The sequence below is a fragment of the Oryctolagus cuniculus genome, chromosome 18 (assembly GCF_964237555.1).
Source record: "Oryctolagus cuniculus chromosome 18, mOryCun1.1, whole genome shotgun sequence".
Taxonomy (NCBI): domain Eukaryota; kingdom Metazoa; phylum Chordata; class Mammalia; order Lagomorpha; family Leporidae; genus Oryctolagus; species Oryctolagus cuniculus.
The window spans coordinates 23,529,391-23,546,178 of NC_091449.1; the positions used below are offsets into that span (position 1 = coordinate 23,529,391).

Consider the following 16,788-nt stretch of genomic DNA (forward strand, 5'->3'; position numbering starts at 1 on the left):
AGACCTGGGCAGGGTAGCTCAAGGCGGGGCCTCCAATCCACTCCAGAGTGGGGGTCAGCCGAGGAGCCAGAGCCACAAATGTCCTGAGGACAGCTCCACGGCCCGGCCCCAGAGTGGTGGGGGGAGAGCCGGCACCCACAGGAGGATTCTGGGAAGCTGCCCGAGGCCCTGCCAGGCCATGCTGACAGAGCTTCAGAAAGCAGAACTGCTGAGCCCGCGGAGGACAAGGAGGACCAGGAAGAGGTGAGGCCCTGGGCGGGGATGTCAGGGCCTGGCACTCCCACTACTGACTCCCCCAAGGGAGCATGGGACGGGGCCGTGTGCTGGACTCACCTTTGGGAGGCAGGAGGCACTGGAGCTTCCCCAGCTCACGCATGGAGGCCCGCAGCTGCCTGATGACCGCGTCCTCGCTCAGAGACCAGGCCTGCTTCAGGGTCACCTGCAGGAACTCCCGGAGGTGGTCCCGGGGCATCTTCAGCAGGCGCTCTAGACATGGGGGTGGGTGTCAGGCTGGGAGGGGCCCTAGGGATGGCGCAGCCACCATGGCTGCTCCAAGCCCTGTCCCAGCACCAGACATGGGCTGCAGACACCCTTGGACACCCTTGGGTGTCACACCAAGCACTAGAGGGACTGCTCAGGGGCCAATTTCCAGTGCGATGACCCTGGCCACTTCTCCTTGTGGTCTGTGGGGGCCTGGGATTGGGGATGCAACAGGGGGATTCTCAGTGCCCTCCTGAAGGGAACCCAGGCCTCCCCAACCCCCTCATCCCTCCCTCAAGCCCTGCTCACGAGGGACAGGCAGGGGACCCCCAGCTCCTCCGTCCCCAGCACCCGGGCCTCTGTGGGCCCTGAGGACTCACTGTTATGGATCTTGAGGGCCGTGTATGCCATGGCCGGGAGCACGTGCTCGCCCTCCAGGATGTATATATCCCATATTCTCAGAGCCAGGGGGAACGGCACCTGGGGACAGAGGCATTGGAGGACCCGCCCATCAGGGCCTCAGCAGGGCCCACAGGGGTGGGTGTGCAGTGTCACTCCCCTAGGACAGAGGGAGACTCCAGGAGGCTGATCACACAAGAAGGCCAGAGCTCCTCCTGGGAGGGGAGGGGAGGCCATGCCTCATGGCCACATCCCTGCCCACTCAGCGAACCAGACCCACAGAGGATGACCATGTCCTGTCCTGGACCCTGGGGGTCTGCACACTTTGGAAGCCACACTGGAGATGCCAGACACCCCAGGGACCTGGGGAGGGGTCAGCCCTTGGGCTGTGCTGCCACCAGCCTCTGCCTCGGGGGGTCTATGGATCTCCTGCCTCTCACTGTAGGGCTCTGGCCTTTGCCAGGCTCTCTGGATAGGTCCTGGTGGGACCTGTCCCCTCCTTGCTGGCTCTGAGGCTCAGCCTCAGCTTGGACCACCCTTAGCAGGGCTGGACAGGGCCTGCCTGGTCTGCACAGCAGGCTCCCTCCTGTGTCTGCTGGGGCTGGGGGAGCTCAGAGTCACAGGCCACCAGCACCAGAGAACCAGGCACTGGGGCAGGAGCTTCCCTGGGCAAGGGGTCCCCGGGGCACTTACCCCATCCAGGAAGCACTGGATGTACCAGTGGGTGGTGGAATCCTCCAGGCACACACCCTCCTTCTCCTAAGAAAAGGCAGAGGCAGAGGGGGCTCAGGGCCCAGGGCCCAGGGCCCAGGCCTGACTCCCTCTAATCTGAGCCCTGGGGCAGAGCCCCTGGGTGCAGGAAGCCCAGCAGCAGGGGCATCCCCCCTCCCAGCCATGCAGGTTCCTGAAGGGACACAGGTCCCTCCTTCCACTCTGCTCTGGGGACAGCGTCTCCCTTCAATCTACGCCAACTCTGGGGGACCAAGTGCTGGACAACAAACCAACACCCAAGCTGCCGTGGACCCCCGTAACCAAGGAAAGTTTTGGTGAGGATGTGGCCTCCCCTGGCTCAGGAAGCAGTCCCATGAGCCCAGAGCCCCCAAGAGGAGAAAGGAGATGCTTAACTTACCAGGTGTTTCTCCAGGGAGGGGAGCACGCGATGCACAATGAGCCCCAGGTGTTGCTGGAATCGCTCCAGTTTGGGGGTGTTTGGTTTGTAGAAACCTGAGTAGAATCAGCCACACCCCCACGTGAGAGCCTCCTCCTAGGAAGGCTGGAGAGCCCCAGGCCTGGGTGGGGTGCTTCTGAGCATTGAGGGTCAGGGGAGGCTGGACCAGGGGCAGGTGGGGATGAACGTGGCCAGGGCAGAGGATCTGCTTGGGAGGTGGGTGCAGGTGGGTGACTGTGTGCAGCCCAGGCCTGGCTGCCCCCTGGAGCCCACTGGGGTGGGTGCAAGTCAGACTGGGTGCCTCCTGACCATTCCAAGACTCAGGAGCGAGGAGGGGTGACCCTACAGGGGATGCTGCCTTCCACAAGTTCCCTGGGTGTGGCTCTGTGCTTGAGAGTTGTGTACGGACATGTGAGGCAGAAGAGTCAGAATCGACCTGAGTCACTGGACAAGGACAGGACCCCTTGTTCTGAAGGTTCTCACACCCAGGATGGCCATGGCCAAGCTGCAGGGCCTTTGGGTGGTGGTAAAAGAAGGGGGCTGGCTCAGTCTGGGAGGCCTCTGCCAGCCCTGGCTTCCTGGGAGCCCCCCCCCCCCACACTGTGACACTGTCCTGCACATTCAGGAGCCAGTGAGGGCCGTGCACGGACTTGCATGCACTGGGCCCCACACGCCATCCACCTACCGTGCATCGCGTGCTTCCTGCTTTCCATGAGCTGCACCAGGGCCCAGAAAGCGTCCTCCTCGGGCATATACATGAGCAACAGCGCCACCACATGGCTCAGACCCTGGCTGTAGCCCACCTCCTGCAAGATCCCAGAATACCTTTAGGAGACCTCCCCTGGCAAGAATGATATCCTAGGATGGCCCACCTCTCAGGCAGATCAGGGTCACCCACTGAAGGGTCCAGGAAGATTTAGGCACAGGGAGCCCCTGTGCCTGAATCCTGCCACTTGGTGTCAGCTGCCCAAGAATTGGAGCCCAGAGAAGTTCTCCAAGTTCCTGGAGGGAATCCTGCAGGGCCTGAGCTTAGGCAGCACAGGGGGAGAGCTCAAGTATGGACACCTGTTACCCCCAAGATGTCAGCATGGGCCAGGTTGCTGTGGGAATCCAGATCCATGCCCATGGAAGCTTCTGGACCCCTGAGCTCTGCAGGTGAGCCGGTGGCCCTTTCTCACATGAGGAAGAAGTAAGCCAGGAAGTGCTACCAGGACCGGAACAGGAGGTGTGCCTCTGGCATGGGTGCAGGCCTGGGCTTCCTGAATGCCAGGCCCCCCTGGGAACCAGGGCACCAGGCAGGGTTGGCCAGTGGCAGGTCAGGGGGGTGGGGATGTCCAGGCCTTGCTGGGTCACCCATGGAGCCCTGCGCCTGCTCCACTCATGGGAAAGTCTGAGTGGGTGGTTGTGGCAGTGGCGCTGTACAGAGTGGGATTCAGGCCCATGGGTCCAACCACAGGGCTGGTGGGTGTAATGGCATCAGTGGGACCCAGAGCAAAGTCGTACACCTGATCTGCCCTGCCTTCGCCCCCCGCCCCACTGCGTGGAATGCTAGTCCTGGGAGGGGCATCCCAACACGGCCAAGCTCCTGGGGTCTGGAGACCAGCCCAGGAGAAGGCTGCCTTTCTCCTCCCAGAACTTGAGGTTGGGTCCAAGAGGCTCAGAGCCTGGCCTCCACCGCTCTTCCTCAGAGCTGTGGATGAGCGAGGCCCCCTCAACCCAGGCTGGGATCTTTGTGACCAGGGGTGCCCTGCAGGGACTGCCGGGATAGCACCTGCGCTATGATCCCAGAATACTCACAGGATTGTAGACGGAATAGGCCATCAGTATGTGGAATAAGGCCTGTTGGCTGGAAGAGAGAGGACAGAGGCCGTGTGTCTTGTGCTGCCGAGGCTCTCAGTGCAGCTCTGCCTAACAGAGCCTGACAGCCACACGCAGGGCCCGTGACACTCTGCTCATGCGCAGTGACGTCGTCAGGGCACCTGCGTGTTGTCCACCGTGTGGGTGAGCGCCGCCTGCAGGGACACGCACACCTCCCAGGGCGCAGTCACGTGCACTTTCATTTCCCAGGTGGGTGTTCAGGGCACAGGTGAGCGTCCCACTGTGGGAGTGCAGTCCCGTGGGTCCAAGCTGTGCAGAGTCAGCCTCCCATGCACGTTCAGCCTTGTAGGGAGCAGCACCCGGCGTCCTCAGTGGTTTTAGTTCCCCCCTCCCACAGCTGTGCGCTGGTGCCCCTTTGTGGTGTAGGGAATAAGCGTGTGTTCATGCGCTGAGGAGGTGAATTGTGTGTGCGTTCATGAAGGGTCCCCCCCGAGCCTGTGTTCCCGGGGTACTGGGGGGCTGCCCACTGCTTCCTTGTGACTGAGTTGAAGGGCTCCTTGAATATTCTGGAAACAACACCTTTATTAGATAGATTGCTACTATTGTCTCCCCTGGTGTTTCTTTTCATTTCATTCTCTCCACAGTGTCTTTGGGAAAGTTTGTGTACTATAGAAAAGGCAAGTTTGTTTTCTGTGCTCAATGAACTGTTTTAGGCTTGCACCCAATCTTCCCTAGGGACCCCATGTGCCCCAGGACCCTTGCTCCTCCCACCCGCGGGTCCTCCCCAGCCCAGAGGCCTCACTTCATTCCGTAACGTTCCCGGAACATGAGGTGGTTTCTGAAAGTCCATGCGATGGCGGAGTCGATGTGATGGAAGTGAGTGGCGCCCAGCCTGGCCAGCTCTTTCATCTCCTGCAGGGCAGGGACGAGGGGGAGGGGCAGCCTCAAGAACTGCACAAGCCCCATTGCCACACAAGGACCTCAAGTCCACGTCAGCTCTTCTGGCTGACAGGGAGTTCCCTGCAAGCGCTCATTCCTTTCTGGGTCCCGCCTTGAGGGAGGGTCATGGGCTCCCTAACTTGCCTCAGTGCCCACGTAACCCTGACGGTCAGCAGCAGACAGGGGCTCTGAAAGGTCCCTGTGCACTCCCCCTGCCTGCCTCAGCTCTCAGCACGACGTGGTCTGCCCCCAGCCAGGCTTCTGAGCCTTCTCACTGACATCTCAGGCCCTGCCCTCCAGGAGTCAGCCACAGCCTGACCACTGCTCCATGCTGCCCCCTGCTGGAGGGGCCCATCTCCATCTCGACATTGCAAGCCGCCCTTAGCTTGGAGCTGAGCCTGGGCAATGACTGTCTCCAGGCCCAGCTCCCAGGGCCAGCCCCAGACTGCAGACTTGGGGGAGGCAGGGTGGGCCACACAGCTGGGCCCTGCTCCCTGATGGCAGCCAGGGGCCATGAGAGCCAGCTGCAGCTGACAGCCCTCTGCCCACACCAGTCCTCACTCCCTCCTTTCCCAGAAGCATTGAGAGCTGTGTGACCATTGGAGCGGCCTCTCCAGGCAAGGGCAATGCCAGGGGCTGCAAGTCCATGTGAAGGCAGGGCCAGCTGTGGGCAGGCCTAGGTGAGGGCCGGCCAGCTGCGGGCAGGCCATGTTAGCACAGAGCCTGTGGGGCTCCCTACCTCACACCATTGTGATCTCATCCTGGGAGACCCCGCCCATCAGGGACCAGCAAGTCCTCTCTTCTGGCCGTATGCCAAGCTGCCCAGGTGAGCTCAGCAGAGAGCAGGTTAAAGCCTCTGGCACAAAACACACCTGTCCAGTCCCAGCTGGGTCTGAGGAGACGTGGAGGAGGCACTGACTAGGATCTAGGGAGAGGAAGGCAGGATGGGGAGGAGGCTCCCGAGGGCTCAGTGAGGGACGGTCCTCCACGGAGACTCAGGCTCCTGAGCAGGCCCGAGCAGGCCGGGCCCCCTTGGGCTGAGTGCAGAGCCGTACCGCGTATTTGCCCGCGTTCTGGGCCTTCCTCTTGTCCACCTCCAGCATCACGGCCCACACCTTCCCGCGCACCTGGGCAGGGATGCCTTTGTAGATTCTGCGCTGAAACTACAGGAGAGAGGAGGCTCTGGTGAGTGCTGAACGTGGCCACTCGTGGAGGCAGCGCAGGGTGAGACAGCAGAGGGAGAAGCCAGGGGCTCCCTGTGTATTGGCAGAGGGAGTATCTGCCCAGAGGGGGGCCTTATGACCCACAGTGACTGGAGGGCCAAGGGCTCAGGGGCACCGGCTCTGCCGTGTACGGAGTGGCCGCTACAGGGCTCCTGGAACCACGCCTGCCCTGCATCCGGGATTGTCTTCAGCAGTGACTTCAGATTTTCTACCAGGACAGTGTCCTGTGTGTATGGGGAGGTGTGCCCATGACCTGTGTCCGTAGGGGCTGGACAGTTGCCCCTGGGCATCTGAGAGGCAGGCGGTGCCTGGCACAGGAATGGGCACTGCTCAAACCCCAATTCAGCTCTCAGTGTTCCCGAGGGGCCCTCATCGCCACGGTACCTTGTCACTGCCGCGGTATTTACTATGGTTCTTGATCATCTTTATCCACTTCTGGATCCTTCTTACCTCCTGTTTACGCTGGAAAACGAGACAGGATGGCGTGAGCCCAGCTTGGGGCTCTGAGAGGGGCCCTCGGATGCAGCTCAGGAGCTCTGTGGGCGCTCAAATGGAAGGAGCCAGAAAAGGCACAGACCGTGAGCCCCAGATCTTCTGTCTGGGGGAGCATCGGTGGCCTGGCCTCTGACCCGAGCTGCCCCTTCGTCAAGGAGAGCCCCTGAGCTCCAGCCAGGTCACTCCCAACCATGCCAATGAGTCAGGGCGGCCGACAGCAGACACCCCTGAGCTGCGGCTCACTTCTGGGACAGGTGAGTGTGGTAAGATGTCAGCAGGTGCCGTATAAGTACCGCATCGCAGGACCTTATGGCGCTCCCACTCACCACTGCCGAGCCCCACGTGCCCCCTCTGCCCAGCTCTGCTTCCAGATGACTGGCCCATGGCCAAGGACTTGTCCTTACCTTTGCCCCCGGGGTGCTGTCTTGGGGCAGCTTCTGCTCACTGGAAAGCAAGGGAGGCGGAGAGGTGAGGACAGGACCACAACAGGCACCGCGACCTCCCTAGTGGGGCAGGGAAGGACCAGCTTCATCCTCTCAGCCCAGGGGACTGAGATGGGGAGGGAGGGGCTGGTGACCATGAGCACAGGGAGCCTAGGGCCAGGCAGGGGCCCTTGCTGCCAGTGGGGGGCTCCAGGCCTGTCAGAGGTCCACCTTCGTGGGTGTGTGGCAGCCCCCCACAGCGGTTGGGGGCTGGCTGTCCTGAGCAGGGCCAGGCTGCCCAGGGCTGAGGCAGCTATATCCCCACATCAGCTCTGCCCAGGACATCACCCTGGAACTGACCGAGTCTGGGTGGCCTGCCTGAGAGATGCTCAGTGCTGTGAGTGTGCACCTGGGGCTCGAGGTACCTGGGACCCCCACACCCCTCAGGGTCCCCCACTCTCCACCCTCCCCCCATGCCCTGGCCTCCTGAGGTCATGCGCCCCACCTCACCCCCTCCTCTGTCAGCCCGGACCCTGGCCATCTCTCCACCACTCTGCTCCTGCTTATTCTCCAGGTTCTGGCACAACATGGAGGCAGAAGCCCTTATCCCCGTGCTCAGGTGGGCTGCTGAGTCATGCCAGAGATGGCCCGAGATGGCTCCATCCCTCCAGGTCACCGGAGCCCACCCTCCAGCAACGGGGCCTCTCTCCCCGACATCTGTGGGAACAGCCTCCACGTCCGACTCCTGCCCCCAAATGCTGACCAGTGACTGCCTGTGACCACAGCTGGGCTCAAGGTCGGGGCCGGGGACAGGTGTGCCACCTCATGTTGGGGTTTCTGACCCCAGTCCCGCCCTGGGGTGAGCTGGGGTGTGGAGGACTCACTGCAGGAACCCAAGCCTGTCTGGGACGAGGCAGCCGCCCTCATCGTCCTCTTCTTCGGGCACCAACAGTGCCGCTCCTCGGCGTCCCTGCAGCCGAGAGGGGACCCGGATGAGAAGTCACTGGGGGAGCTGTCCACCTGCCCCCTCCCCCGTGTCCCCAGGGAGGCGGGGTCTGGCTCTCACAGGCACAGTCCTTGAGGCAGGGCCCCACCTCCTCCCCCAGCACCCTGGCCAGTACCTGCTCATATTTATTGATGAGCTCTGCTCGCTCCTGGGCCCTCCGGGACCTCAGGGCGTTCATATCCAATCTGTAAGACACACACGCACATGGGAGCCAGCACTGGGGAGCCCACAGGAATGCTGCTTTGAGGGCTGTCCCCCTGGTCAGAGGTGGGGCAGCCACACAGCCAGGCAGGCGGGCACCTGGTGGCCGGGTCCTTGGATTATGACTTGTGCAGAGCTCATTGACTACGGACGGTTGGGGAAGGACAGCCCCCACCTTGCCTCCCCTGCCCTTGGAAAGGATGCTCCTCCCCCAGGCTGGCAGCCACGTGTCCTCCAGGGGGCCCAAGTCCCAAGTCTACGGGGCTCCCTGGCCTGCTCCCAGCTCCCGCATCTCTGGGGCTCTCAGAGCCGGCCTCCCTGCCCACCTGATACCAGCTGACCCGACACCTAGTCTTGAACCCGTGTCCAGACACAGACTCACACCCAGGCCCATTCAACACTGGTGACCAGCAGAGCGGGAGGAATGAGACGACTGTGTACACACTCTGCACACAGGGGCAGCACTCAGAGCTCCACCACATCGCCCATGGAATCCGGTGTGGGAGACCAGGGCCGCCCCCCTGGCGGGACCTTCCCCACGCCACAGCTCGTTAGAGCAAGTGCCACTCACTTCCATCGCGAATCCATGTGATTCTCTGAAATGCGCCTGCTGCCTACACTACCAACTGGTCAGTTGGGCAGTAGACGCACTACTGGCCTCTGGTCGCCTCCCAGCCCAGAGTGCGCATCTCAGTGACTGTGACATCACAGAAGCCTGCCAGCCAATCCCTAGTGGCTCTGCTGTGGCAGGGCTCAGGGTCCTCAGGCCTGGCTTCATTAAAGGTCACCACAAGTGGGGCCTGTGTTCTCCCCAGGGCCCAGGTGAAGAGGGCAGGGCTCTGGCAGAACTGCCCCGGAACCAGGGGTGCCAGGGCCCTCTGCCACCTGCCGTCACGGTCCCAAGTCTCAGGCAACCGGCACCTCCCGCCCCTCCTTTCTGCCTCTGCAATTGTATTACAGCCCAACTGTGAAGGCCTCTTTCTTTGAACACAAGGTCGCATAGGGAGTCCCACATAGACCTGTCCCCACACTCGGGGCTGCCCTGCCATGACCTGAACTGAGACTCCCGGGGGAGCAGCCTCCTGTCCTACCACAGGCCCCACCCCAGCACTGCCACCCTCTGCTGCCCCTCCTGCTCTGTTCCAGCCCTTCTCCCCTGGAGTTGTAGGAGGTGGACACAGGGGTCCTCTGGGATGGAGGCAGGGGAGCGTCCCGCTGAGCACCTCAAGCCAGTGTGGCCCAGCCTGTCCAGAGCGGGAACCAGGGCCGTGTCCTGGACACGGGCCAGGGCTTCAGGCACAGAGCACTGAGAACTCCTGGGCACCAGCACCTGAGCCGCATGCTGGTAACACCGGGCTGCTGCTGACCATCAAAACAGGGACAGCACGCGTCAGGCCGCAGGCAGGAGTAGCCACAAGCCCGCGGCTCCCCGGGGTGCTGATCGCAAGGTTGCTCCCCCTGGGAAAGTGGCTCAGCCCTCCCCCAGCACCTCCTTGGTCCTGGGCCCCACACTGCCCCTAGGCTGCCACCTTATGGCCACAGTCGGTTCTTTTCCCTTCAAGGGCCCACTGCTCTGCCTCCCTGCCCACTTCCCCTGCCCTGGCATGGAGACCACAGGGTGCAGGGCCCTGGTCACCCACACACCTGCTGGCCTCCTCTGCGGAGTGTGAATGAGTGCACCGCTGTGTCGTGTCCAGAGATGCTGTCCAGCAACACTTGGGTTTTAACTGATTCTTTTATTCCCCCTCCCCACTCAGCGTCTCTGCTTTAAATTGCATTGTAAACTCTTTGGAAGACTCACAAAGTGCTGTAAAATAACACAGCGAGTGCTGAATGGGGACCACTCAGCTTCAGCAGTGTAATGTTCCTAATTGGGTGGAAGACGCCCATTCGTTTTCCTTTCTCTGCCTGAGTTCAAACTCCAGATGCCTAGGCTTAGTGTTCTCCACATTGCATTTTCCTTCACTGGGGGGGAGGTTTGTTTCCCAGAGTCCGTGTGCAGGGAGCATGGGTGCATGGGCCCCAACCCAGCTCCTGCATGGACTGATGCTGGCCTCCTGGGGTGGCTTAGGGTGCACAGGGGTGAGTTCCCATTGTTGTTGCTACAAATGTTTCCTTATCATCAAGGTGTTGTTACATATGTTTAATTCATGGATCTTGGGGGGTGGTTGCTTCCATCCACTGTTCCCCTCAGCATGGGCCTGCAGTGGCCAGTGGCTGAGGCCTTAAAATAAATAAATCTTTAAACAATAAAAATTAAAGTTCAAAATAAAAGCAAGTTCCTCTACTTCTCTCCCTCTTTCTCTCTACATCTTTGACTCTACCCGCCTCTCCCTGCACCCCCATGGGATGTTGGCCACCATGTTGGATGCAGCATGAAGGCCCTCCAGAGACGTGAGCCAATCAGCTCGTGTGGCTTGGACATCGCCCCAGTCTGTGGGATTCTGTCACAGCAGCAGAGAGCTGACCGAGACACCTGGTGTCGCCTGTGTCCTCACTGCACATAGATTTGCATCTGTCGGACGGAGTCTGGTGGGACACAGCCCCAGGGTCCCAGAGGTGGGGTAATGAGGGGGTCTCTGCTCCCCAAGCCCTCCCGTCCCCTGGGCTCCCTTTCACTCCTGCAGAGGCAGGGGTCCCCCATTGCTCCTCTGTGGAGAGAGCTCAGTGAGCACAAAGAGCAGGTCTCCCCTGGGGTAAGTGCTTTAGACAGAGTTTGTGGCACCAAGAGGGGTGTGGGACCTTTAAGAGGTGGGCAGAGTAGGAGGTTGCTAGGTGAGATGGGGTGGGGCCCTGGGAAGGGATGAGTGCTGGGCTCCCAGAATCAGGGCTGGGCCAGCCAAAGGCAGGAAATGCATCTGGGTCTCCCTCCCTCGTGGGTGATGGAACCCCAGTGCTTGGACCACCACCTGCAGGTGCCACCTGAACCCCCGAGTGTGCATTAGCGGGGAGCTGGAATGGCAGCCAAGGAGCTGGGAGTAGAACCAGGCCCTCTGACTGGGGATGTGGGCACCCCAATCCGGGACTTCACCGCTGCCTGGAGCGCCCACCCCGACCTCTTCTCTCTGTGAAGCCAGCCCAGGTACAAGTGTGGGAGAAACAGGAAAAGAATCAGCCCACCCTGCCCCCCTCCAGCAAGCCACCGGTGACAGGAGCGGCCACTGTCTGGGCCTCCCAGCAGCTCCTTGGTCACCAGGATGACACAGATGTTCCTCCCGAGACAGCCCTGTGCCGAGTGCCCTCAGTGAGTTGTGACAGAGCAGGGGGCAGGTGGCAGATCCAGGCCCAGAGAGCACAGACAGGAATGCGGGGGGCCCGAGACAGGCGGCAGCATCATGACCACAGGGCTGAGCCACCGCAGACACCCAGACCCTGGGCCCACTGTGCGGGAGACCCCACGCGGGGTGTGTTTGCGGGGTCACAGCTGCGTCCACAGTTGGGGGTTGGCACTGGGACCAGCTGAGGCACGAGAGAGGATTTCTGGATCATGGCCAGGGGCGTTCATGCCCCTGACCTTTAGGTCCTTCTGTCTGGTCAGGGACCCCTTCCCACCCCTTATGTCCCTTGGGCCTGGAGGTGGGAGGTCTCATATCCATCTATAGGTGGGCACCACTGCCACCGTGCACGGCCACAAAATGAGCAGCCGAGCGGGTCTCCCTGCAGAGGGCGGGACAGCAGAGTGGCAGCTGCTGTGCAGTTGGGCACGCGCCCCGGCTCTGAGCCGCAGTGTGCTCACGGTGACGCTGGGACTCTCACTGCCGCTCTGAAGCTGGCTAGCCGGCTACGCCTGGTCAGTGAAGCGTGTGTCCTGCGGATCTCGGCCATGCTGACGGAGACCACACCCCCCCACACCCCGCCCCACACTGCACCCCTGCAGGAACAACACGGACAGCCCTGGATCCAGCCGCCACTGGCAGTCACTGCAGCCGGCCCCGCTGCACCGCCCGCCTCCCACACCCACGCCCGGTGTCCGGTCCAGCACTGAGCAGACTCTGTGCAATGCGGGCTTTTATTGTTGCCTCCTCCTTTGAGAGGCCACCAGTGCGCGGGGCTGCACCTGCTGAGAATGTAGGCCCAGGGTGGCCCTGGGTCTTCTGGCCAGGAGGGCTCCCTTAACAAAGAGGATCTGAGAAGATTTTACTCTGCAAAGAGAAGTCGGGACACCTGGTGAGGCCGGGGCCTAGAGACACCTGCAGGGCACAGGCACAGGGCACTTCCTGGGGAGGAGCTGCAGCCTGGCACTGGATCTGGGCAGCTGAAGTCAGATCCTCTCCTACACCCTGGGTGCCTGAGAAGCTCTCCTAAAAATCCCTCCCTTGATGAGGAATGAGGGGGGAGGTTCTCTGTGGGGGGTGCAGGCGAGGCTGGGACAGGCAGGGGCTACACAGAAGGCCTGGCAAGGTGGCAGTGGCACCGGGGGCCTCCAGGAATGCACAGACCCCAGTCCGCTGGCCCCTTCTGTCTCTGGCACACTTGCAGCCTAGCAGTACCCGTCCCCAACTGTGCTCCACCTGCAGTCAGGGTTTGGTCTGCTTTTTCCCCAGCTGTTGCCAGGCCCGGGAGGACAGGAAGGGCTGTTGGAGGTCTAATTCCAGGCTCCGGAGCCCCAGATGGCCGTTTGGGGTCCAGGGAGAAGGAAACATGAGGTCTGGGGGTGGAGGAGGGCACCTGAGGGGTCAGGGTGAGTTAGTGAGATTTGAAGGCAGACAGCACCCAGTGGTCACCGCTTGGAGAAGATTCGACTCGGGCGCTGGAGAGGCTGTGGCCAGGGAGGCCAGAGCTGAGATTTTACACAGAGGCAGGGCTGCCGTGGGGACAGCGGCCCTGGAGGGTCTTGGGCCTGCCTGGGGGAGCTGAACAGCCATGGAGCCCAGGGCTCCGGGTCCACACAGTCTCCCTCCCTGTCCTTTCCCGCACCGTGGGGGGGGGCGGCCCCCAACTCTGCATCCTCATCTGGAGGTTCTTCCCACAGAGTCCCAGGCTGGGCTGTGGTGGGCACGAGCAGTGCCCCTCCCCAGGGCCCCGGAAGGAGCCGGTGTTGGGCCAGGCCCAGCTGGACTCACCACAGCACTGATCGCGTGCCCCTTCTCCTCTGCTGTCAGTTTCCCATCTCCCACTGCTTCAGCGCAAGGGCGTTTTGCAGCACTAGCGGGTCACTTTGGTAATTTTGCACATAGGAAATATACTCATCGGAGGGTCCTGACAGAAATTCATAAACAGCTGTCTGCACAGCCGGCAGATGTCACAATCTGAAGAGAAATGGAAGGCATGGGTCATGGCAGGTGCGTCCCTTCACCCGCCCTGGGAGCCAGCACTGCCCTGGAAAGCTGGCCCCTGCCCCCAGAGCACCCCCAGCCCAGGCGTCCGTGGCTGGCACCCACTGGCAAGAGAGAACAGGAGCCAGGCAGCGCCGAGCAGCACCAGGCAAGCAGCAGGCTTCATGGTGCAGGGACAGCCGCTGCCATCGCGGGGCCCTTTATACCTGCTCTGTGTCCCCAGTGGGACAGGAGGGGCCTGTCCTCCCGGGGATGGGGGGCTCCACGCCCAACCCAGGCCACAGCTTGCATGACCTGCAGTTGCAGAGGGCGCACGTGTGTGTGTGTTGATAGTGGCCAAGTCCAGCCCTGGATTAACACAGGGCTTAGCTCCTTCTCCCTCTCTCTTCCCAGGGACCTGACCATGGGCCCATGCCTGGGTGCAGGGAAGGCGCAGAACCAGTGGAAACCCTGCCTGGGCAAGGGGAGAAAGCACCACACAGGGCCTCTGGAGCCCTGGGCCAGCTCAGCCTCTCGCACCTTGGCTGGGACCCTGACGACTGGCTGCTGTGACTATGGGAACTGCAGGACACCCAGTGCCAGTGTGGCGGGCAGGCCGGAGTACAGCTCCTCTGCTTCTCTCTTGCACTCATGGCCCTGAAGGCTAGGGGACACGGGGTAGACCAGTTGTCTCTAAACACCTACTTGGCATTTGACCACATTCTGTTCTTTGGGGGTCGAGGACCCTGACTGGGCTGGGAGAGACGCCCAGGTCCTTGTCTTCCCGTGGGGAGAACAGAACCAGGACACACAGAGAAGTGCAGCCTTGTCAAAAGGCAGGGGTCGTGCACGACTTCTCCATCTCTTCCCGCACCTGCGCTCCCCGAAAGACGCCCCAGGGGAGCCCAGCTCCCTTCTGTCCCTGGCTTCCCCGCACACACCCTCTCCCACCCTGCTGCCTCTGCCACCTCCTGCCCAGTCTCCCTCCCTCCATGGCCTCCTTCCATTTTTTTTTTTTTTTAATTTATTTGAAAGCCACAGTTGCAGAGAAGCATTGACAGAGTCAGAGAACAAGAGGTCTTCCGCCCGCTGGTTCACTCCCCAGATGGCCACAACAGCCGGAGCTGCGTCGATCCGAAGCCAGGAGCTTCTTCAGGGTCTCGCATGTGGGTGCAGGGGCCCAAGGACCTGGGCCATCTTCTACTGCTCTCCCAGACCATAGCAGAGAGCTAGATCAGAAGAGGAATGCCTGGGACTGGAACCACCACCCATATGGTGAGGGAAGTCTTGCAGCTGCAAGTTCACCTCCCCCACACAGGGGAGCACAGCTGGGGCTGGCCGGAAGCTGGCCAGGAAGCAGCAGTGGGACAGGACTCTAGGCGTTCTGACCTGTGATGCCCACATCCTAAGCAGCAGTGGAACCCGCTGTGCCCCAGCACCTGCCCCGCATGTGAGTTCTTGCTGTGGCAGGACTGGGCTGGTAGAGGGAAGCTTGTGCTAAGGCGAGTTCCGCTTCCTTGGCTTGCTCTGCTCTCGTCCACCTGCACACGCTTGCCTTCTGCTGTCCACTGTGGCCAGGAGCAGCAAGAGGGCCTGGTGGGGAGCGCTGATGTGCTTGGGGCTCCCCAGGGTGCAGCCCAGCAGGAGCTGGGAGGCCAGTAGGAGTGACAGCCAGGCTCAGCCCCAGTGCACACTCACCCCTGCGCGCTCGGGCTCGCCCTCCCGTCTTCAGTTCTCCATGGTTTCCCTCCACACCAGGAACATGAGGGCTGTCAGAGGAGCTGAGGGCGTGGCCTGCTTCTCCGAAGTCTCTAAACAAGGACACGTTCACATGGGTAGGAGAGGACTTCAATAAGTTCATGGATATTAGCATTTAAAGTGCACGGGCCAGGGTGGTGCTAACTTGCAATGATGGCATCCCATAGTGGAGAGCTGGTTCGAGTCCCAGCTGCTCAGCTTCGGCTCCAGCTCTCTGCCAACAGGCCTGGGAAAGCAGTGGAAGACGGTCCCAATATGTAGGCCGCTGCTCCCGTATGGGAGTCACAGTTGGAATTCTGGTTCCTGACCTGGGCTTGGCATAGAACTGGACCTCAAGGACTTCTGGGGAATCAACCAGTAGATGAAGGATTTGTCTCTCTTTCACTGCCACTCTACATTTTGAATACATAATTCATTTTTTACATAATACATTTTTAAAATATTTATTTATTTATTTGAAAGTCAGAGTTACACAGAGAGAGGAGAGGCAAAGACAGAGAGAGAGGTCTTCCATCTGCTCGTTCACTCCCCAGATGGCCACAACCACCAGAGCTGTGCCGATCCAAAGCCAGGAGCCAGGAGTTTCTTCTGTGCCTGCAGGGTCCTGAGCGGGTCTCTGCCTGAGGATGGGGGCTGTGGAACCACCCATCTCCCCAGGAACACGGGGAAGCTTGCTGCCGCTGGGCACCGGGGTCACAAACTGGAGCAAACTCCTTTCCATGGGACAATTTAATACAGGCTCAGCACCACCTGAGGGTGGCGGTGGGGGAGGGGGGCGGGGAGGAGAGTACAGTGGCTCCTGGCATGGCTGTTGTCTTCCAGTGTCAGGGTGTCCTGGCCCCAGGAAGAGCCTGGGCGGTGGGGGCTCAACCAAGTGCATAGGATGCCATGAAGACACACGGAAGGCTGCTGCCCAGCCTGGGCAGGACAGATGCTGGACTCGGCCTCTCTTCTAGGAGGCACCCATCATCCAGGTGCCCTGTGGAATAGGAGGTAAGGAGGCCTCTGGCCAGGGAGGGCACGCGGGCCTGGTCTCCCAGCCCAGGGCTGGCTCTGGCCGGCTCCAGCCCGTGACTGTCCCCAGAGTGCGTGGGGCTGCCATGCCAGTAGGGGGAAGTCTTCAGCCGTGGCCCCCAGGCGGGGACAGCCTGCATGGGCCCTGGTTCCGGGGGCTCCGAGGCCCGTGGAGGAGCCCACATCCACAGGCCCTCCCGGCTGCCAGCGTCGGAGGAGTTGTCCTCCCTGTGCTCTGGCCTGCTGAGGTTAGGGAGACTGGCGCACTGGCACAGGCCTCCCCACCTCCTCGAGTACTCTGGAGACTCTGTGGGGCTGGCCGCAGCTGGAGACTCTGCGGTCCCCACAGGGGAGCCCAGGCCGAGGGGCTCTGGGCTGCCTTCCCAGCTCTCCTCCTCCTCCATGCCTTCCCTCTCGGCGATGCAGAGGCCAAAGCTTTCTGGAGGACGGATCATCACTGCACGAGTAGCGGGACCCCTGGTCTACTCCCACACTGCCACTGTGTCCTGAATGGTGATTTTGGCCTTCGGAGCAGTGGGGGCAGGAACGTGCATCTGGGAGACGCGTGCCTACCCCAGGGTCCTGCTGCACCATTTTATAGCCTTGGCTG

General features: G+C 61.6%; 1 protein-coding gene across 6 annotated transcripts; it reads right to left on the bottom strand.

The window, feature by feature from the left end:
• Positions 1 to 339: 339 nt before the first annotated feature.
• On the bottom strand, positions 340 to 16,782 carry LOC138846715 (USP6 N-terminal-like protein). Of its 6 annotated transcripts, XM_070063268.1 has the most exons (7): positions 7,829 to 9,380; positions 6,412 to 6,966; positions 5,860 to 5,967; positions 4,668 to 4,777; positions 3,845 to 3,893; positions 2,733 to 2,853; positions 340 to 2,103 (listed from the first exon to the last, which is right to left on the bottom strand). In XM_070063268.1, exons 2-7 carry the CDS (start codon positions 6,448 to 6,450, stop codon positions 2,000 to 2,002), a joined length of 531 nt encoding a protein of 176 aa, XP_069919369.1. In that variant the 5' UTR covers positions 6,451 to 6,966; positions 7,829 to 9,380; the 3' UTR covers positions 340 to 1,999. The 6 variants fall into 6 exon arrangements, 4 of the variants coding, with proteins under 4 accessions (XP_069919369.1, XP_069919368.1, XP_069919367.1 ...); XM_070063267.1 differs by adding an exon at positions 13,215 to 16,782 and having other exon boundaries at positions 340 to 4,777; positions 5,860 to 6,966; positions 7,829 to 7,914; positions 8,066 to 8,135; XR_011384262.1 differs by having other exon boundaries at positions 340 to 960; positions 1,573 to 4,777; positions 5,860 to 6,966; positions 7,829 to 9,379.
• Positions 16,783 to 16,788: the final 6 nt, after the last annotated feature.

Coding starts and splice junctions, on each gene's coding strand:
- LOC138846715 (XM_070063267.1), bottom strand. CDS start 2,825: ATGTGGTGGCGCTGTTGCTCATGTATATGCCCGAGGAGGACGCTTTCT.